Here is a 22,613-nt window from a genome sequence, read left to right on the forward strand (position 1 = left end):
CCTGTTCAATAAACCCACTGTCATTTGCAACCCCGAGTTGCATCATGTTTTACTGAACCCCAGTCCCTTGCCTATCTTAAATTCCAGCCTTATTCTCTCTCTCTGTCTCAGCTCCAGTCACCATCCTCTCTGCTAGTTTCCCAATCTCCTCACAATTCCATCTCCCCTTTTCTGCCCTTTCAGCCTCCCCTGCTCCTACTGCCTTTTCCCTGTGACTTTCTGCTGAGTTTCTCTGCTTTCCTGCTGCCCTGCTGCCTGCTGCTTTTCCTGTGATTTTCTGCTGTCCATCTCTGTTTTCAGGCTTCCCCCACACCTTCTGTAATCCTCCCCCTGCAACTTCCCAGCTCCTATTAGCTGTCCTGTAGTTTGCTCCAGCAGCTGGAGCCTTGCTCTGACTTCCAGCACCTACTGCTGCTCCCTGCAACTTCTCTAGCTGCCCCGGAGCCATCCTCTGGCTCCCCACACCCAGAGCCCCTCTTTTAATGCCCACACTTTCCCTTGGTCCCATTTTTCCCTCTCCCTACCTACCTTTTCAGCTCCCCTGTAGCTCTGGCTCCAGTTCAAGACTCTGTGCCGGCATGCTTCCCTGTTCTGCAGGCTTTGGGTGTTGTCTTTTAATCAATTAAGATCAATTAAACTAAATTTACCCCCGAGCCTCAGTTCTTCAGACCAGGCCACTCTAGTCTACCGGTTCTAATCCCAGTCTCAGTGACTTTCATTTCTAGTAACTTTCACTCCCTACACTTCTACTTTCTTACCTTAACCTTTCCCCAGTTATCCCAAGTACACCAAACACATACATACATACATACACATCACAACACCCAATTTAGGAACTCACCTGTATGTATGTGTATGTGTAGGTGGGTGGTTAGTGAATACACATATATATACATATATAGATATCATTGTGTGTGTGTGTGTGTGGTATATGAATTAGTAATCCATGTATGTGTATTGGATGTGCAGGTGTTGGTAACTGATAACTGATTCTGTCTAAATGTGGTGTGTGTAGCGTGTATAGGCTTAAACTGGTGATAAGTGTGCATAAACCTAAACTAGTTATTTGGAACATGTGTGTATCTGAGTTGCTAGTGTGAGTGTGTGTGTATGTATGTATGTATGTATGTATGTATGTATATGCAGACAAGGTTCCTTGGGTGGATTTGATATCTTTTATTAGACCAACCCAAATGGTTGGTGAATAGTTATTAAGCAAGCTGTCGGGTTCAAAAACCCTTCGTCAGGCTAAGGAAGCTTCAGCAGTTGGTGTGTGCTCTTCCTGGATGGAATGAAAATGGAATGTATATATATGGCATTGTGTGCATAATATACGAATTAGTGATCTGTGTCTGACTTTTGGGGTATATAGTGTATGTGCTTGAATTGGTGATAAGTATGCCTGTGCCTGAGCTGGTAGTGTGTGTGTGTGTGTGTGTGTGTGTGTGTGTGTGTGTGTGTGTGTGTATGCACCTAATTGATTTGTGTGTTTTGTATATGTGCAATTGTGTCACACCCTCCTGTCTAACAGCACAATATTGAGATCCTGAAAGCTGGCCTGACCCCTCAGGGCAACACTAATATACTCCTATGGTAATAACAGCTCTTTTTCCTGTTTTATCTGTCGCAAAGCTATTGAAACCCATTTTTTTCCTGGCAGTTTTGAGTAGATAACCATCATTAAACAACTGATTATTACAAATATGGTGTCACAACCCAAGGGTGTGATTTTTGTTTTGTGTGTGCTTTGGCACCACTGAATTATTTTCCCGCCAATTTGTAGCTTTCTTTGCAGTGTGCATTTCTTCTTTGCAGCACAGAGATGCACGGTGCAAAGAGTTCCCACCATTTGTATTATAATTTGAGCCCCATTATTGGCTTGCGTGAAATTATTCACACGTGGCAGCTAGTGATTGAATTGCTAGCCGTATAAAAAGCCTGAGTGGTTTCCGCCCAAGTTGGAGGACTCTATGAACACCAGGAGGAGGAGACTTCACACTGTGCGAAGATCTCTAAGTGCTGCAGAGCCTATCGGACCCAGTGCATTTCAAGGAGGCAACAGAGGTCTGATCAGCCTCTAGCCTCTCCCCATCGCCATTCGCAATCCTCGACGTATCCCTCTCCCTGCGCGCAAAAGGATCCACAGAGCCTCGACAACTCCGTGGGAGTGATCGAATATTGTCTGAGTCCTCAAACGAGGATTTAACCGGAGCTGTGCCTGGGAAACTGTCCAGCCTACACCGGGACCATCTTCGGTGTAAGTAAACAATCTTGAATCAACCATTACGCGTCCATGACTAATTCTAGCGTGCCGCCTGTTTTCTCCGACCCAGCATGCCCGGGCTGCTGGCCACAGCCCGCGCAGCGCGACAAAGGGCCCGGATCACTCCCGGCCCACACATATGGTTGTTCTGATTTGGGGCAAAAACAAAGGCTGAAATCCCTGTCTTTCCAGCTTGGCCAGATATAAAATTAGCTGTTGACATGCTTTATTAGACCCACAACCTTTATGAGTTTTTCTTCTGAGCAGTTTATGACCTCCTATATATACAGGAAGGTTTTGATATTACTTCAGGTTGATAGTTATAATGCCTTTGCAGTGACTAGTTCTTAGAATATTTTTTATTGTTAGAATTCTAACTTATTCAGACCATTTTTCTGAAAAATACCATTAGTTTAATAACAGCATAATAGGTGTTGCTTTGACTGCTTTAGATTTTCAATCATAGAATCATGCACTTCAGAATTTCTGCACTTAGGAATCATACAATTGAGAAGTGTTATGCAATTTAGAATTTCAATCTTATTTTAATAGAAGCTTTTCATCCCACAAAATCGGTTTGTTTGGGTTTTTTAAATATAGATAATATTTAGCATATTGCAATTTTAAATAGTTAAGAGAATACTGTTCTTCTTAACAGTCTTTTGAGAGGTGGTTATTATTTTTCTATTTTTGCCAGACATTGCAATATTTAAGCATTGCCAAGCAACTCATTCACTTTCCAATTACTGTAAATATTCTACACTAAAACAGCTCCTTATATTAGTGACCAGTCCTACATCAAATGACCATGCTGTATTGCTTATACATCATCTCACTGGTCACAGCAAGAGTTTCAGAAAATGTTATGGTCTGTATAAAAATACACAATATTAACCAAACAGATCTCTCAGAAGAGTCCTGTCATTTCAAGCTTTGAAGGAATGGCCCCGGGTTAACAATGCTGAGGCAACATACAGGGCGTGTCTACACATACATGAATGTGCTTTTGCTACTGAGTATTAAACATGAGGTACTACATAAACGAGCATTAGGCTGCCCTAATGTGCAGTAGCAAAAGTGCATGCCTTCTTAGTGACAGTGCAGAGTAACCTATTTTTACTGTGCATTGGCTTATTACCAGTTTTTGATACAATGCTTTAATATACAGTAGAATAGGCTACTGCACCTTAAAGTGCATGTGTAGACATGCCGACATTGGACAAAAGCCACCAACATCTTCTGAAGAAAATTTTCCAGTCAAGATGCTTTGAATGGTTGGATGCTTCAGGGTATATATACAACAAGAAGGAAGAGGAAACAGGGGGAGGAAGAAGAGTGTGGGGTGGCTTCACTAAGGAAATCCTTAGCACCTTTTGAATAAATTTCTGAACCCAGGGGCTTCTGTCTTTGAGAAGACCCTTGATTTGGTTTTAAACGAAACTGGTTCCTAGCTCTCTAATTTGTCATTCTGAAGTCTGCTTACAGTTTGTAAACAAAGATTATATAAACTGGATATTTTTTTACAAAGCCTGAATCCAAGCAACCAATTCTTCCCTTGAAAATGGACATTTTCAAAATGTAACATAAAAACATTTTGGTAACTAAAAGCAAGTTACATAGTTTTACAAAGCTACACTGTATAGTCTACAGGCATAGATTTATGGCCCAGGGTGTTTATCTCCTCTGATACTTCTGACTTTCTGTTGTCCAAGGACAAGCATAAACTTCCTAGAATGTATTTAGCTTAAACATATTATTTTAGGTAACTTAATCCATAAACTTAACCCATAAGCATCTGTTGACCTATTCTGCAAGCATCATGGCTACAAAAACAATTGTGTGCCAGTTTGTAATGATTTCCTATTATACAAATAAATAATAGCTTTATTGATACCTATTTTGCATCAGATTATGGTTTTCCTACCTAAACAGCTTTGCCATGGGCTTTGAATTTTTCCCACTATCCTGTAACTTAGAATCTCAAAATCATAAGAAACTATAATAGCAAAATAGCTGATATTAATAGAAAATTAGCTTACAATAATAACAAATTTACTGTAATTACTCTGGAGTAAACCCCGGAGCATTTGTATCTGTAGATGTGCCCCCTGAGAGCCATTCCAATCCCTTTCCTTTTGCCCATTTCCTCCTCTGCTTTCTGCTTCCTGCCCTGTGCTGTCTGCCTGATGTCCTGATCTGCCTTCTGCTTCTTGCCCTATCTGCCGCTGTGCTACCAATTCCTTCCCTCATCTGTCACATGCCATATGCACAGGCTGCTCATGCCATGCATTGTCCATCCCTGGTATAAATAATGCTTTCTGGTTTCTGTATGTAGTGTGGACTGAAACTGCATCTTTCCTAGACTGGAAGAAAGTCACTGGAAAACCCCAAAGCTACTCCTACTAAAAGATGGTTTAATAAGAAATGCAACTTCAACTTCCATATCTTGCATTCTGTCTCAAGGCCTGTACTGGATGTTGGGTACAAAGATGGAGCTATCATTCAAGTTATCCATCCCTGTTTATTGAGGGAAAGGCTTATCAATAAATGAGAACTTGCATTATGTTCTGAATGTAGCAATAATAGAGCAGGGGTTTAGGTTGTAGCCGTGTTGGTCTAAGGATATAGGCAGACAAGGTTCCTTGGGTGAATTTGATATCTTTTATTTGGGTTGGTCTAATAAAAGATATCAAATTCACCCAAGGAACCTTGTCTGCAATAATAGAGCTGCTTTTTCAGTTGGAACATTAACAGAGTGCTCATCTCTGGCAACAAGAATAGAGATGTCCTCTTATTATACACTTTTTAACCAGGGAAATCAAGATGTTATCAAGTATGCAAAGACTAGATTATCTTAGAAAATGAGCTTCTATATAACAAACATGCTAGCAAGGAACTGGATGGGACACCCTAATTCTCTGCTTTTCTCCACCTCAGCTTCAGTCTTAGCATAGATTAGAGCACTGGAGGGGGAGGCAAACTTTTCCACAGGTATGCCACAATCTAGCCCCACACCCTCCCTGAGTTCTACATTAGTCCCCTTCCTCTGCTTGATTTATTTTTTTGCTTCCTGCCCTATCTGCCATGTGCTGCCTGTCTCTTCCCCCCCACCCCACCCCACACAAATATATACAGGTTGGCCACAACTGGATTAGAGCAATTTAGGACCTTTGTACATGCTACAAAATTGAGCTTAAAAGTGGCTTAAATGCCCTTTTGCACTGCTTTAATGGTGTTGCTCTTTGCACATTCAACGGCGTATTCTGCTTTAAATAACTTTGGTACATAGCAAGATAAAAGACCTCTGAGGTGTTTTAGCTTGCTACCTAAAAAAGTGCAACAGTGCACAGGGCGCTGGAAGACAACATGCTCAGGGCTTGGCAGGCCCTGTGCAGTTTAGGGGTGGTGGGATCTGGCAGCGGCCCATGAAGGCAGGGTCCACTGAAGGAAAAAAAAAAAAAGCGGCGTCTGATCTTTTTTTTTTCTCCCCAGAGCCTGCCTGCCTGAGCTGTGCGGGGGCCTGGTGTTGCCCTCTGCTGCTATGGCGCCCCCCAGGACCAATCGGGCCAGGTGCCAGTGGGCGGGTCCCACCTGGGGGGCCCCCACACAGCTCAGGGACCGCTTAGCAGCTTGCCCCCTTTCCTCCTGCCACCAAAGAGGCAGGTGAGGATCAGGCCCCCACCCTTGTGCACACACCACGGGGATTTAGTTCAGTTTAATTCTCCCTAAATTGAAGTGGTGTTTTTAAAAACCTACCATTTCAGTTTAGGGAGAACTAAACTGAATTAAACCCTTGTGGCATGTACAAGCAGCTGAAGCTTCTTTGATATAATACCAGTTGGTAACTGTTCTCTGCTAGAGCTTACTGTGCTCTAACCATTCCCAATACCCTTATAAGCCACAAGAGAGCTTTACACCTATTCTAGGGACTTGCCCACTTCAAGACACTGCTGCAGAGATTTCTGGGTGATATTAGTTCTTTTTCTGCTGTGTAACATGTGCAAAGGGAGAATAGCTGCACCATTAACTTTGATTATTACTTGCCAAGTAAATTTTTCATGTTGATGCTAAAATTCAAATCTGCTGGTCCACTTCTACTGCTGTCTTAGACCCTTGAAGAAACACACTAAATCCATTCACTCAAACAAGCTGAATGACCACAGCTACTTTCGTTGAGGATAGTAGGAGAATTTGGGCACTCTCCACCACCACATTAATCAAACCTGTTTGTGACAGTTGCAATGCCTAACTTAAAACCCATTGTTGAAGCAGAAGTGTCCTGTAGAACATTCAGCCTCCATCATCTCTTTGGTTGTCTAAAAATGAAGCTCCATGTTTTCTCTCAGGAAGAAAGGGTTGGATGTTTGGTTGTTTACATTTTTTTACACAAGCTGTCACAAACACATAGAAAAAGGACTTTGGTACAGAGATATAATGCATCTTTGTACTTTCATGTCTATGGAGTGGTTAGTACAGAACAAGTACAAGCAAAATACTTAAGGAATTATTAGCCAGTGTGACATTTATGCGGATGAACATAAAAAACTGTTCTTTGTGTAGCAGTAATTTCTCACCCCTATTCAATGCTAAGTGTACCTAAGGACTCCAAGCCCCTTCCCTAGGCATTTCATAGAGGCTCTCCACTTTATACTACTGGGCACATCTACACGAGACTAACTGCACAGTAGCCGAATAATACTGACCAGTAGCGTATCACAGCACCAACAGTGCTAATACACTACTGTGCAGTGATCCAGGCTGACCTGGATAGACTTAGAAAGAGGGTGGATATAAACCTGATGATCTTCAATACGGAAAAATGCAAGGTACTCTACCTCTACCTCCCTCCTAGCCTTAATGTCTCTGAAAGCTATGAAATGATTAGGTTACTGTGCAGTAAGCATCATTAAAAAGACATTTGCTGGTACTACTGCGCAGTAACTCCAGTTACTGTTCATTTACTTAATATTTTATTATACAAAATAATTGTACTAAATAAATGTGCAGTAACCAATGCTCAGTAGTGTCTTGTGTAGACATGCCCAGTGGTACTCAAAGAGGGGCTTGGTCCTCTACAGAGACACTTTGGTAGCCTGCCAGAGCTCTCCGTGGTTGGCCCTTTCCCTGGTGCTGAAGCACACTGCCTGCCTGTGTGGGGCAGGCAGTGGTACAAGCTGCAGGGACCTGGACCCGGCTTCATGCCCAGTAAGTAGGGAGTTGGGGGGCTGTAGGAGGGGGGAGGGGACCATGGGGGAGGCCCTGCCCGGCCCCAGCCCCTGTTGGTTTCCCCAACTCCCCATGCATTCCCCCACCCCCGACACTCACCAGCAGTAGCAGAGAATGGGTAGGAGGTTGGAGAGAGCAGGGGAAGTCTCTGGCTCATCTTCAGAGGCTTGTCTCCAGCCTCCTCCTTGTCTTCAGCCCCCTGCTTGGTCTCCTGCTTGTCTCCAGCCTTGGAAGCCCATGTGTGAGGGGACTGGGATTTGCTGCCCTGGGTGCCTGGTGGGGACACGCTGGTGGAGGGAATGGCAGGAGCTTGGCAGGTGCTGGGGGACCCCTGCCCCGGTCAACAATCTGGTGCCCCCCCAGACTCAGGAAGCACCAGTAGTCTATGCACCCACACATCCACCCACATCCCCCCACCCCCCTTCCCACCCCCTCCTGAAAACCCCACACCCCCCTTCACACACCCACCATGTGATAAGGAAACCAAAAGCAAATATTAAAACATATAACTATTTAAAAATTTTTTTTATTATGATGCTAGAGATATTGGTAGGCTTCCAAATTACTTTAACACTGTAAATATAACAATGAAACATTGCCTATGTGATCAATCCCTCTCTCTCTCTCTTGTTCTAATTGTGGAAGAATGTGGATTTTAGGATATTTTAAAAAGAGAATTTGTGATGCTGCTTCAGCAGTCTAGCTGACACAAAGGGCTAGTGTCTCCAGATACCAAGTGGCTGGGCCTCAGAAGCTCTTGAGGGCAAGTAGCCCTGAACTGCTGGCCAGGGCAGGTTTTTATATTGCTGGGACCAGCACAGGGCAGGTTTTTATACTACTGGAGCCAGCACAGTTGCTGGCCCCAGACTCTAGCTCCCCTTGGCTGCAGATCCAGGAGGTGCCAGGCAGGGTTATTTTGCCCCAAGTGGCACAATTTGCTCCACAACAAAGTGCATGTCCGGGCATGTGTGCTAAGGCAAAAAGCCCTGGCTCAAATTTGCACCGCTTTTATTTGAGCTGCTGCAAGCGCACATGCTTGCATGTGTGGATGCGCCCAACATCTTCTAACTTTAACACCATTTAACATTCCACAGATCTGGTGTGGTCTAAGTATGATGTATAACTTCAGCCCGAGTTGAGATCCCATGTAAAGAAGTTTCTCCTTTGCCTCAAAATTCAGGTCTGAATGCACAATACAATCCATTGTTATGTGAATATCAGAAGAGTGATTTTGACCTATGATTATTTCATAAGTGAGGACAAAAATATGAACTTAAATTAAAATTATAATTAAAGCACAGGATAATATTGTAAAATGAAATTAAGATGAGTGAAACAAACCTGTTAGGAACCATTTAGATTTGAGAGAACTTTGAGCTCGCTCCAAACTATAAGAAAGTAAATGCAATGCTTTATAGAATTTTATATATCAAAGACACAAATAGACTGAGCCTGTACTAATGTTCTCCTTCTGGTATTTTTATTCAGATATTAGACTGCTTTTCCAATTTAATTTGGCATCCTGACATAGTCTCTGAATGTTCTACAACAGCTGCAATTCTAGCCCCTGTTTATTTTGGTGCTATGATAGACAAAAGAGGCTTGAAATGTGGAAAAAAAAGCTGTGGGAAGCAAGGAGCTTGTAGGATATATAATTTCAATACATATAGGTACATAGGATTTCTTCTTATTTTAATAAACACTTAAGAAATCTAATAAAACCCTATGTTAACAGTCTTTGTCATTATCCCTGCTTGATTTCACACTTAAAAATTAGGGAATGCCAAAGTAAAGGCTTCATGATCTTCCAAATAAGTCTTGTACTTCCATGGTTGTTTTCCAAGAAGGGCCTCGGTAACAGAATTTAAAGATCATACTATGAAGTAACACTGCGACTACTTTGTTCCAGTCTAACAACACAAAGCAAACAGAAAACTATCCTAATAACTGGAATTTCTTGATATGAGAGAGGCCTACATGACCTAGATCCACCCACTTAGCTATTGGCCCCAAGTATAAAATCATGGTCTGGTAGGAAGGGACATTTCTGGAACAGCTCTCTACTTTGTCTAATCTCAGCTGCCACAAAGGCACATTAGAATCATGAACTGCTGGTCTCAAAAGCCAGAGCAACTGTGTGGCTTCTCTAACATAGATGGGAATCTAAACTGGTACTATGAGATGTCACAGAGAGGTGTCACAGAGACAGGTGTCCTATTTTCTAATATTTTCTAGAGACTATAATTTAAGATGGCAGGGAAGAAGTTTCCAATCCACACCTAGCCTGTAAGAAGCTTGTTTCTAATAGCTCTTTGGGCTAGATGTGCCTGAGAGAAGGAGGATTAGCTCTTAGGAAAGGGTAAGCATATGAAGAAAGAGCCTGTGACAAATAACCTGAAGCATTCTTATTAGTAATATTCACACTCTTGAAAAAGTCACAGAGTGATCTGTTTGTCGGTGGAACATCACACTCCATGAATCAGCACATTTTTAAAAGAGAGGGTCTTCTAATTAAATGATACAAGCACCTGTTGTTAAGGATAATCTCTTGACTAGACTATTACTATAAAGACATATTTGAAAGCTTTTAGCACTTTTTTATGCCTTTTTAGAACTTGATTGGAAAATGAAGGATATTATAATTTCCCTTGCAGTCTTTCAGTGGTTATAATGATAACATTAAAAAAAAAACAATGATACATAATTCCAGTGTTTTCCTCTTCATTGCACAGGATAAAAAATATATATATATTAATCCCTAGAAACAGGGATAGTGCAATAGTGCAATATACTTTAACATAACAGATTGTCTCTTCTGTATGCTATTTTGATTGGTTAATGTTTTTTAACTATGTCCCACAATCCCCAGTTCTTATTCAGCCAAAACTACCATGGATGTCAATGGCAATTTTGCCTGAAAGTTGTTTGAGGGACCAATGCTGCTGCTATTATTCAGATTAACTTTCTCTATTCATGAGTGTTCCCATGGAAATCTATCAGAACAACTGAATAAATAAGGATGAAGTAGTTAAGGATTCCAAAATCAGTGCCAGGACAAGGACTCAGAGTCCGCCGAAATCAGGGAAGAAGGTTTATTATAAAATATTATAAAATTTCCTCTCTCCCCCCTTTGTTTTACTTTCCTATCTGCTTTTATTCAAAATTTTAAAAAATTAAAAAAAAATTAGCTGCCTCTAAAATTGTTCAGAAACTAGGAAACAAATGTCCTGAATATATTTAATTTTTTTCTTTATTTTTGTTGTGTGTGCTTGGTGGCATATTATGTAGTGGTGTCTTTTGTGAGTTGGGTTGTGCTGTCTTTTGTAGTATTATTATTTTGTGGGAATGGTGGAGGAAAAGATATACAAACTTAAAATGCTGGTGTCATTTATTGTCAAAATTCTAAAATTTTTAACCATCTTTGATTTCAGTATTTACCCCCACATTGTGCTTATAAAACCTGAACATGAACATACAGTTAGGAACTGCCTTTGTCCCTTTCACATGCATGTTACTTCATGATCCGCTACAGTTTTTGCAGAAGGAAAAGTTTCCTTTGTACAAACACTAGCTGACTCCTTCTCACATGGTACATCTGTATTTTTCACATCCTTGCTATCTGGTCCAAATTGTTTCTTTATTAAAATGAAGAGCACTATATATAGAAAACAGCATACTGTCCTTAGTCCAGAAATGAATCCAAGATAGACATTTCTAAAAAAGAAATAACAAAATTTCTATAATGAACTTCTATTTCTACTGTTACTTGACAGGCTTACATGTAATTGGAGACTTGGGCCATGGATAGATATTACACGTACAGGGCTACAAACACCTTTGTAGCACTACAAAAGTAAAGTATTCAGGCATGCATGTCCTCTATAGTGCTATAGAAATGGTTCTGGATGAAACAGGAAGGGCTTTGTAGTGCTATGTTTCGTAACACCACATGTAATGCGTTTCCAGTGCACCAAAGGTATTTCACTCCCCTAACATCCAACAGTACTCTGCTATTCCCACCACCTCCAAGGGGGAAAGGACAGAAATCAGGATGGACAGTTATTGAGTGTAGCCCTGGGGGACAGCCACCTGGCTGGAGTGCACTTCACTAATGCCTTCTTAGCAACTATGTGCGCTCCAGCCAGGGGGCTCTGCACACCTGCTTAGGCCTGGTATGGCTGTGTAGTGCTTCTAAGTGTTAGCACTAGTAGCACCACAAATTCACCACTGTCCATGGCCAAAGATGTAAAATGCACAATTATAAAGAAATGCATGTGCTACACTTGACACCCTATGACCTGTGTACAGTACAAAAAGATGTGATAGAACAGTATTCTGTTTGCTTTATGAGTCCTCCGAAGACAGCATCTACCAATGACAAACTGGAGTTACTTGGGAGCAACAGTTAATAGAATCAGGCCTTCAGGAAGCCCCATGCTATCTCTACCTCTGCTTTCTGGACTGAGTAGATTTTTGACACACAGAAGAGGATCAGCTTAAAAAGATTTGCTTTGTCCTTCAGTCCTGTCTTTCATATCTGATCCCAAACACTTCACAGCCACACAAGAAAGTCAAAGTAAAAAGGTCAGTTGACCCTTGGAATAATATCTCTCTCTGTATAAAAAGCATCTATCTTAGAAAAATGTGAATAGTTTAACTGGATTGAGATAAACAAAATATTGGCTGGTAATGGAGTTCAGTGAAAAGCTATGTGTGGTAGGGAGCCAAAGAGGAGGATTTATTCTAGTTTTCTGTTCCACTCATAACCATAATAGCTGAGCCTTGTCCAGTATTCTAAGGGTTCATTAGACAGTTACAAATCTTGGTAATCCATGTACTCGGAGCAAAAAAAAAAAAGATCTCCTGAAATTTCAATCAGAAGAACCAAAAGGATATGTTTCTTATGATCTCTGAAGGACTAATCAACAAAATATGAGGTTTGGAGGTTTTAAGATTGTCCAATCGATGTATGTATATTTGTACATGTATAAGTATGTTGATGGGGAAGGCAATACGTTAATTAGAAGTGGTTGGAAATGCGTGGGAAACTCCCCTACAATTTTTTTTTCAGTGAAGAAATTATTTTTTTTTAATGATTGTTTTCGATTCCAGGAACTGGACTCTGAAAATTTTCATTTAAAAACAAAAGGGAGTTAAACCTTAAACAAAATAAAATAAACCCCCCAATTTCAATTTTTCAATGAAACTATTCAGGTTTGGAGTTTTTATTGTCTGACGAATTAGAACATTTTTGAAGAAAACAAATGTTTTCTACGAAAAAGTGTTTCATCAAACACAGATTTTTCATGGAAGTTTTTGAACCAGTCTGATCAACTCAATGGATGCAGCTGGCTGATGAAAAGGAGATAAGAGCCACATGGGATACATACCTGATGGTTAATGGTGCTTGAAAAGCCAAGCTGAATTTCTGTTCCCTTTCCATCATTTAATCTTACCTGAATGCTTTTGTATCATATACTCTGCAAGACCCCGATCCTCCACAGCTCTTGGTTCCCCATTTCAAGCATGTCTGATCTATCAGTGCACCAAAATAAATAGGAGCTGGAAGTCCACCTAGAAAAAAAACAGATTACATGGCATTTATAGGACTCTTATTTTCTAGGGCAGGAGACAGGTAAGTGGACTCAGGATTCCTATTTTCTACTCCTATTAGTGATCAGTTAGAGAATCTTGGAGAAATCAATTTGCCTGTGTTTTCCCACTTGCTAAACGAGGTTGATTTCCTACTCCCCCACCTTGTTACTTGCTGGTAAAAGTATGTAAAGTGAATTTAATTCTTTAAATTGAAGAATCTATGGGATTGCTGAGCATTATTGTTACTTCCAAATAAGGAAAAAGAGGGTAATAGTTTCATTGTAATAAGTGCACCATATCAATTTGGCCTCTCTTTCAGGAAAACGACACTTCATTAAAGGTCAGTTCAGTCCTAAGGCCACTGCAATTGTTGAGGCACCTTAAATGCTGCAGCTTACTTCATTAAAACTTTGTCTTTTTTCACTTTCCTTCTTCTTTGATCTATTTCTGGGTTTGATTTGTCTGCTGCTTTTTATCATTCCAGAAGTACATCCACTAAAATATTTTAAAACTAAGTAACTACTTAGATCAGTGCTAAGACTACTATTCAGCCAAAATGCTTTTATTTAATTGGGGTCAAAAACATTTCTTCACCCACTGGCAGATATTTTTTCCTAAACATTGTTTTCAAAATCAAAATCAATGAAAAAATAATTAGTGATTGAAGTTCAGAAGTGTTAGGAAAAGTTTCTTTACATAAAATAAGATGAGCCACATCTAATCTCATTTAGGAATTGCCCTCTTCAGCAAGTGGATGGGGAAAGGGTGGGGGATATGGGGACAGGTCTGAGTGACAGTATAGTAAAGCAATTGTGAAAGTACAGCCCAAAGGCTACTCATAGGTTACAGTAAGAGTGCCCTTATGGGGGCTGTTAGGAAATGTGTCCTAGGTTTTTCACCTAAATAAGCCATTGCTAAGAGATGGAAGTAGATAGAGTCCATGATATGCTCAGAGAGGATGCTTAGGGAGAGGGCCCAATGGCTGTTGTGGGAAAGGGAGTGACTGGAGACGTGAACCTAAAGGAGTAAGTCAGACAAGATTCCAACAACCAAAGTGTTAAATCATAATCCTCGAGTGCCTCTCTATGGGACTTTAAAACAGTCTCTACATTTCAATCACCTTTCTTTTCCTCAGTCCTACATCATGCAGAGGCTTGATAGTTCTATTGCATTCTCAAGTGCTTAGCATTGGGAAGCAATGAGAGCTGAGAAACATTCCCTGCCCAGATAGGTGCATTTCACTAAACCGTGTATTTGGAAGCTTTGGTTTCTTCTAATGAAGAACAAGGGCACTACACTGTCTAGTTTGATCTGTCTCCATCATAGTCTATTTAAATGTCAACAGGAATAAAGAGATAAGAAAAAGAAAAAAAGATTTTACCAAGTAGCCTTCCGATTAAAGTTTCAGTCCCGACAGCAAAGGATTTTAAGTCTGGAGAAACAATTCTAAAAGGAGTAGTAAAATAAGTGTAAATTGAACATTCACAAGAATAGCACTTACAGTAATATAATGAGCTTAGAGCTACATTGTATATATCTGTATCTGTTCGGTTGTAACCAGAACACCACAATTGCAATCTTTTAATCTAAAACACTCTACTAAATTTAAAATGGCTTCCTCATTGGAATAAATGACAAAATTCCTATTGAATAAAGAGGTTCAAGTGCAGGTTCAAGAGCAGACTCTTGTACATGGGAATTAGGCTCAAGTAAAGGTACAGGAATAGTCTTTTGGCATTCAGAAATTATTAAATTGGGGCCAGGTCTCTTAATCTCAAGAGTGTTGGGGAGGACGGTGTAGGTCTGAAGAGTGAGGAACTCAAGTGTGATCTTCAACATGCAAATGAAGCACTCGACTATATACTCTCTTCCTCAGGCATGTTCTTACTACTAGACTGGAGTAGTTTAAGGAATGGATCCTACAACAGAATTATTTCAATGTATTCCCTCTCCTGCTAATCACTTCTTTTCTTATACATGCTATAGTCTGCATGTCTAGGGACAGACATTCAAAAAGTCTGAGCCTGAATTGATTCAATCTTTGCAGGTTAGTCTAACCTGGCTAGGCTAAATCAATTTTATAACCAAACAGACATCCCAGAAATGCAGGCACATGCCTCCAGTGGCTCAAGCTAGAAGCTGGGGGGTGCTAGAACAACCCTCCCTTCCCTTGCACAATACTGAGCTGAGGGAGGCATGGACAGGCTCCAGCAGGACACTATGATTAGCCCAGCAGGGAATTGGTAACAGTGTTTATCACCCGTAACTCTGTTTATCACCCCATTAAAAATACAACAGAGGGACATTACCAGTTATCTGTTGATTCTACCTGTTGATTCAGCCCCGACTGTAGCCAGCATGTGGTCTGCTAACTAATACACAGACACCTCTCCGCAAGGCAGAGGGGAGGGGAATTCTTGCTTAGCAGGGAGTCGTAAGGGGAGAGGCGTGAGCAGCCCTCAGTCTCTGCCGCCCAGCCCAGAGAGAATGCCAGGATGCTGGGGATGTCTGATTTATCTTAAACCAGCAAGGGGTCTGGGACAGACATTGCATAAACTGGTTTGACCCAAATCAGTTAAGTCTGATATTTATTACATTCAACCAGGTTTATCTCAAACCAGTTTCAGCCATTTTCAAACTGGTTTATGTGCACTGAACATGTGTTCTATTACAGGTTTAAACCAGTTTCTGATCACTTACTTAAACTGGTTCACGTGTAATGTCTGTTCCTAGCCCAGATGATTGAATTTAAGGCTGTTGTCAATTCTCCAGAAGGCATATTTAACTAGTTGTAGCTAACTAACTCAGTGTGTGGTGAACACAAGATAGATCTTAACTGATTACATTAATGCAAAATCTATGTCTGACTCTCACTAGCTTATATAACAAGGTATCTCAACTGACACACTGTGAAGAGTTAGCCTACATCCATCAGGTAAATTAAAAACAAATCACCAGAGAAGAACACCTGAATGCCAGGGGAACCAGAGGAACCCATTATCATTACTGTATTTAATGCATACCCATAACATATCCTAATCCTCTCAGGCAGTGAAAAGAAACCATTTAGAAGGGAAGGATAATGCAAACTGAACACTTAAAATATAGTCCATTTTTAGACACAAACAGAAACAGGCTTTGGTAAGTAAGGCACAATGGTTTGTTTTTACCTTCATATTTAAAAAGGCAGTGTTGTTCATAGATTCATAGATTGTAAGGCCGGAAGGGACCTCGAAAATCATCGGGTCCAGCCCCCCGCACCAAGCAGGAAAGATAACTGGGGGATCAGGTGACCCCAGCAAGGTGACTGTCTAGTCTCCTCTTAAAGATTTCCAGGGTAAGTGATTACACCACTTCTGGATGGAGCTTATTCCACAGTCTGGACACCATGACTGTGAAGAAGTTTTTCCTAATGTTGAGCCTAAGTTGATCTTCCAGGAGTTTGTGGCCATTACTCCTGGTTTTCCCCTCAGGTGCCCTGATGAACAGTTGGTCACCGAGCCTTTGATGTACTCCCCTAATGTAGCGGTAAGCTGCTACCAGGTCCCCTCTCAGCCTTCTTTTCCTCAGGCTGAAGAATCCCAGATCCCTTAGCCTTTCTTTGTATGGCTTGCCATGCAAGTCTCTGACCATATGGGTGGCCCTTCTCTGGACTCTCTCAAGCTTGTCCACGTCCTTGTTAAAGTGTGGTACCCAGAACTGGATGCAGTACTCCAGCTGAGGTCTCACCAGTACTGAACAGAGTGGAAGAATCACCTTCTTGGTTTTGCTGGTGATGCATCAGTTGATACATGCCAGAGTATTATTTGGCCTACTGGCTACAGCATCGCACTGTTGGCTCATATTCATACTGTGGTCTATTATTACACCCAGGTCCCTTTCATTCATGATGCTAGTCAGTTTGGTGCCGCCAAGCCAGTAGGTGTGTTGGGGGTTGCTTGTCCTGAGGTGGAGCACTTTACATTTAACGACACTATCATCAGATTCCGATTCGCCCAACTTAATAGCCTGTCTAGGTCCATCTATAACTGTAGCCTATCTTCAAGCATGACCACGTTCCCCCATAATTGTTTACTGTTTTGTTTTGTGATAGTCCATTGTTTTTGCTGCTGACTTTATTTATCATGTTCCAATTTAAGATAAAATTGATTTTTTTTATATTCCACAGCATGTGGGGAGGTAATTGAAACATAGTCTTAGAAATACCAAAAAGTCTGATTTCAGACATGCAGCACTCCACCTTGTGTAATCCACTTTATAAAGGAGAGTCCTTTGTTATGACCCCCTACGTAACAAATGATACGTGCCTTTTACAAACAGCTTAGCACCAGACCTAATGTCAAGTCCTTTTGTCTAATTACCAAATACCGTATCTTCCTGAGATTCACAATAATGACTATCCAACCCATCATGTAAATCCTAGCCAGGAACTAAGTAGGAATTCAATTATGGATATGTGCTTTGCTGGCCTTTCGAACAGAGTGGGATGAAACAAGAATGTCAGGAAAATCACTGCCATTTCAGATTAAATGTCATTCTTCAGAGCAGAAATTAAGTAACATGCATTCATATTATATTACATTTTGTGAAGGTAAGGTAAAATACTTCACCTAAATATAATGACGTATGTAGGCGTGCTTACTGCAGACAAAATAAATGCATATGCAGTCAGTAATACTAAAAAGTAGGGAAATTTGTTGGTACAGCTTTCCCTTTGGCATTGTCCCAAAACTGCAGAGAAATTGCTAAGCCCAGAGCTTTGAATATCCATACAGCTGCAGTTGTGAAATATCTGAAAGAAGAAGACGGAATAAATAATTTCACAGGAACTCAGAATTTTCTAAGGAACTAGAAAACTGTAGTTAAAAATTTGCATAAAGTAACAGAAGAATCCTAAATACTTTGCAGACTGTTATCAAGATTAACACATACGATCCAGTTGCTGGACCTAGATTCTTGACACCACATGAAATATTTTTAGAAATATTTTTCTCAAAACAAACTAGGCCCTCTTTGACAGTTGTGCAAATTGATCACCTTTAATGTTTGTAGAGTTATGACTAAGTGGAACGTATGACCAACTGGAACAAATCTACCCAAATTCAAGACAATTTCAACGGTAAGACAACCCCATCCCCCCTACCGAGTAATTAAGTTCTACACATAGAAATGATATAAATAGATTATAATTTTCCACATATAGAATCCAATTTTTGTATCGGTTGAGAGCCAGACAGTGGCGGGGGGCAAGGGGAGGGGGAGTCAAGCTGCCTGACCCCCCACCTTTCTCCCCTGCCACTTGTCCCTCTCCACATAGTATTTACACCCCCTGGTACCTGCCTTTCCTTCTGCCACTAGCCCCGCTTTGCTACCTGGACATTCCCTCTCTTGCCCCCCCCCCTCACTGCCTGCTCCCCCCAGGGGCACTTGCTCCCCCCCCCGCACACACACACACACTTGGCCACCCATCTCCACCCTTCTTCCACCACAACTTACCCTCAGCCATGGCTCTGGCTCCAGTCCTGCTATGGACAGACAACAGTGGTTGAGGCAGTGGCAACTCTGGTCCCAGCCCCAGAGCCAGAGCTGCCACCTCTGCTGCTCCTGCTACTGCCTGTCCAAGTCGGGTCCAGAGTTACTACATGCTCCATGCCTCAGGCTGTAGTGGGGTCAGAGTCATGCCTGAGGGTAAGCAGCAGTGGGGGCAGTGGGGAGGAGCAGAGGCAGCAGGGGAATGGTGGGGAGGGTAAAAGCAGAACAGGGCAGAGGCAGTGGGGGACAGGCAAGGGGGCAGAGGTGACAGGGAGGCAGCAGCTGTGACTCTGGCTCTGACTCCAACTCTTAGTCCTGGCTGAGGCTGGAGCCAGAGCCGAAGCAGCTGCCTTCCCCATGTTGAATGGGGAGAAAAACCTCATCTTGGATTTGAGTAAATACAGTATTTCATATCATCTTGTTGAATTTTAGACCCGGTTTACACTTACCAGTCTGGTTGGCTATGCCAGTAAAACCCTTACATGTAGTTACACTGTTGTAACCGATGTTACTACCATAGGATCAAAGGAAAATAGAGCTGAAAGGGACCTCATGAAGTCATCTAGTTCAGGCCCCTGCTCAAGATATTATAATCTCTGACTAAAAGTCATCCCAACCAGTGTCTGTCTAACCTGATCTTAAAAATTTCCATGGATGGAGCTTCAACAGGTAGCCTGTTCTAGTACTTGATCACCCAAATATTCAGAAAGTTCTTCCTAGTCTCTAATCTAAATTTCCTCTACTGCAACTGGAATCCCATGCTCCTAGTCCTATCCTCTACAGCCACAGAGTAACATCTATCTCCACTCTCTTTATAATCTCCCTTCATGTATTTGAAGACTGTAATCAACCTCCCTCCACACCACGGTCTTCTCTTCTGTAGACTAAAGTCAGCCCTGCAGCCCCAGAAACTGTCCCAAGAGGCAAGGGAGAGTTCCTACTTCTATATAGAAAATCAAAGGGGTTAGGGTCAAAGCCAACCAGACAAAGAGAAGAAACAGGTAAAAGGTAAAGAAACATCAACACTGTGCTAATGTTCACACAGAACCTTAATTTTCCCCACACACACCTCCAGAGGTGTCCCCCAACAAGTGTTTAGTCCTTAGAGGGCTCAAACAGAAGCCTGCAGCTTCCCCCAGTATGAGTCCAGGTCCTTCAGTCCACAGTCCTGGCTGACCAAGCCAGTGAGATCTCCAGCTCCCTTGTGCACTCCTTTGTATAGGGGTGACCAGAGTCCACATACATGCTCCTCCCTCTTCCAGTTACTCCAGCCTCAAGGTTCCTCTTTTTCCCTTATCCCTTAGACCCTAGGGGTTTCTGGGAGTTGTAGTGCAAAGTAATAGCACAGATCTGCAGACTGCCCCAAGGTTCCACCTACTTTTACACCCATTACATTCACATTATAATAATCTTAGTTCATTCAGCTTTTCCTCATAGTTCAACAAGGTTTATGCTAGATCATGAAATTAGTATAAACAATACTGGTATAAACACTTTTATATGGCTATAACGAGGTACACATCAGAAGATTTTGCTGGTATAGCTATACAAGTCTATATAGGAAGTCTAATTATATTGGCTATCCTTTCCTAGGGTAGACAAGTTCTCAGCTGTGTTGCCCATAGCCTCTTCTATATGATATATTTATGCTGCAATTAAAGTGTTAATTGCAGCACAGATAGGCAAGTTTGTACATATGCACTCAATTTAAGGTGCCATAAAGTGGGGAATAAGACAAAAAAAAATTTCCAGATATAATGTACAACTTTTATTTGTATGGTGCTTTGAATGCAACATGTAGCTGGTGGCTAATGATCAGCTGGTTGGTTGTCACCCAGGCTGGAGGCTGGGCTTGGGGAAACCAAAAGGCTTCCCCTGCTGGGTCTTTAAACCCTGAACTGGGTTGCCCTGGCTACGGTGGAGTTGTCTGCAGGGTTGGCTGCAGGGAGTCTTTGGCTTCCCCTGCCAGGACTGCCCAGGCAGCCTGGTGCAGAAGAACAGAGGCTCCAGGTGTTGGAGAGCAAAGGTTTCCCCATGCCAGGCTACCTGACCAGCACTGTTCAGTGTGGGATTTAAAGTTCCCGGTGCAGTCCCCCAACTGAACTGACAATCAGCTGATTGTCAGATACCTAGCATTCAACTTGCCCAGTAAAGGGGGAGCCCAGGATCATGATCCTGGGGGGAGCATAGTGTGATTGGGATCTGATCCCTGACCTCAAATCATGTGTCTTGTCATGCGCATGGGCAGGGCAGGAGGTGTGATTGTTGGGATTGGGGATTAGATCCCCTCACACCGTTAAATGAACAGCTGTCAAGGTGCATCTACGTATGCTTTAATGCATATTAGCCTATTTTATAATGTGCATTAAGTGTCACAAAAATGTGGTCTTTAGCTAATGCACATTAAAATAGGCCAATGTGCATTTTGCTAGTACCTCACCCTCACAATAGAGGTAGAAGATTTAATGCACATTACCTAAAGCACATTAATGAATATGTAGATGGCCTAAATGAACTAGTAGGAGTAAAACCAATAAAAATTTATTTTTATCATGAGAGTACTAAGAGGTTACACATACATAAATCTTCTGAGAAATGGAGGGACACATTTACAGTAAGACAAACATTTTAATATAAATCAAACTAAAAACCAAATATAAGAATCTGGGATTTTCATCTCCCAGGGGAACTGGGCATGTAATTTCCTCAGCCTCAGATAAAAATTCCACCTTGGAACTGTGTTTTGTCCATTCGCTATTTCAGAGGCAAACTGGTGGAGAATGGATACCTCTTTATATATGGTTTCTTAAACATATAATAAAGTGATCGAGTAAGCCAAAAATCCATCTAAATAAACAACGATCTACTTATATATTTACCATATTCTTTCCAGACCCAGTTGATGATTTACACCCAGCAAAACAGGCAGTCATATATGTGATTCCATTATCCCCACACACAGGGTCCCATTGATTCAACATACAGTTGCAGTCAGAATTGCAACTGGCAATTAAGCTTGCTTTTGGAGAGGCAGATTGTTTTATTCTGGAGAGGAAGGAGAAAGAGTCCAAACTGAGAATACAAAATAATTCCTTATGAGAAAGAAAACAGAAAAAAAATGAGTGGAAGCAAAGCAGTACTTACACAGGCAGTTATACACTAGCATTCAATGGAGTGTGAAAAAGAGTCAGCTATGGTACCAAAAAATGGTGGATCTTCCAAGAAAATGGAAGATCCACCACAAAAATGTTCATTTTTCAAACAGGAACTTCTCTAGCTCTGTTTTGTAGCATGAACAATATCCTGCATGCTCTGCTCTACCTTCCCTTTCCAAAGGTTGGCTCCCGGACAGATCATGGGAAGCATAGCTGTATCCCTGCCAAGATCTGTAACTCTAACTCTGCTCACCACAGCAAGCTGTCACAGAGCCAGGTGTGGCCCTGAGGAACCCTGCTGCTACCACCTCTGATATGACATTGCTCATCTCATAATTAAGGCTATCAACGTGGCTACAGAGATCTGTGAAGAATAAGTATAGCAGAAAGTGAATTGCCACTCTCCATGCACCACTAACTACTGGTGACTAGAGACTTCACTTGACTTCACTAGAAGCCTTTATAGTGTCTGCTGTCTTGTGAAAAACTAGTATTTTTAATCTTTCTTTGACTAATCTCCAGCTCACTGAGTACCATGTTTTTGCAGAACTACAGTAATCTCCATCAGACAAAAGGCTGAAATCATTTGGTACCTAAACTCAAAAAAATCCAGGCTGGCCTACCTATTTCCTGAATAATACTGGTGTCTGATTTGACAAAAAAGTTTGGGGAACATTTAAGTGAATATGAGCTAAATTTCAAGAAACATGGACTGAGTTTTTTTGGCTGAGCCTTGGGTGAAAAACTATGCAAAGCCATAACGGTTTAAGTTGAATTTTCCCATACTTTTTAAATCTAAGTCAAACCGGATATTCAAAACAAAACCAGGGAATTTGCCTCTC

At 41.5% G+C, this 22,613-nt stretch overlaps 1 protein-coding gene across 4 annotated transcripts in view; it reads right to left on the minus strand.

The window, feature by feature from the left end:
- LOC102564832 (solute carrier organic anion transporter family member 1C1) overlaps positions 1-22,613 on the minus strand; it is a 91,678-nt gene that overhangs the window by 22,866 nt on the left and 46,199 nt on the right. For 2 of the 4 annotated variants that reach the window (XM_019489599.2, XM_014609561.3), the window contains exons 11-15: positions 21,496-21,661; positions 17,695-17,876; positions 14,466-14,530; positions 12,946-13,063; positions 7,996-11,203 (exon numbers count right to left, since the gene is read on the minus strand). In XM_019489599.2, coding sequence (XP_019345144.1) covers positions 10,990-11,203; positions 12,946-13,063; positions 14,466-14,530; positions 17,695-17,876; positions 21,496-21,661 — 745 coding nt within the window. In that variant the 3' untranslated portion in view covers positions 7,996-10,989. Of the gene's footprint in view, positions 1-7,588; positions 7,777-7,995; positions 11,204-12,945; positions 13,064-14,465; positions 14,531-17,694; positions 17,877-21,495; positions 21,662-22,613 lie in introns of those variants that run through there. The other 2 variants (XM_019489601.2, XM_019489602.2) reach the window with 2 other exon arrangements.

This window comes from Alligator mississippiensis, chromosome 4 (assembly GCF_030867095.1).
Source record: "Alligator mississippiensis isolate rAllMis1 chromosome 4, rAllMis1, whole genome shotgun sequence".
NCBI classification, from domain to species: Eukaryota; Metazoa; Chordata; order Crocodylia; family Alligatoridae; genus Alligator; species Alligator mississippiensis.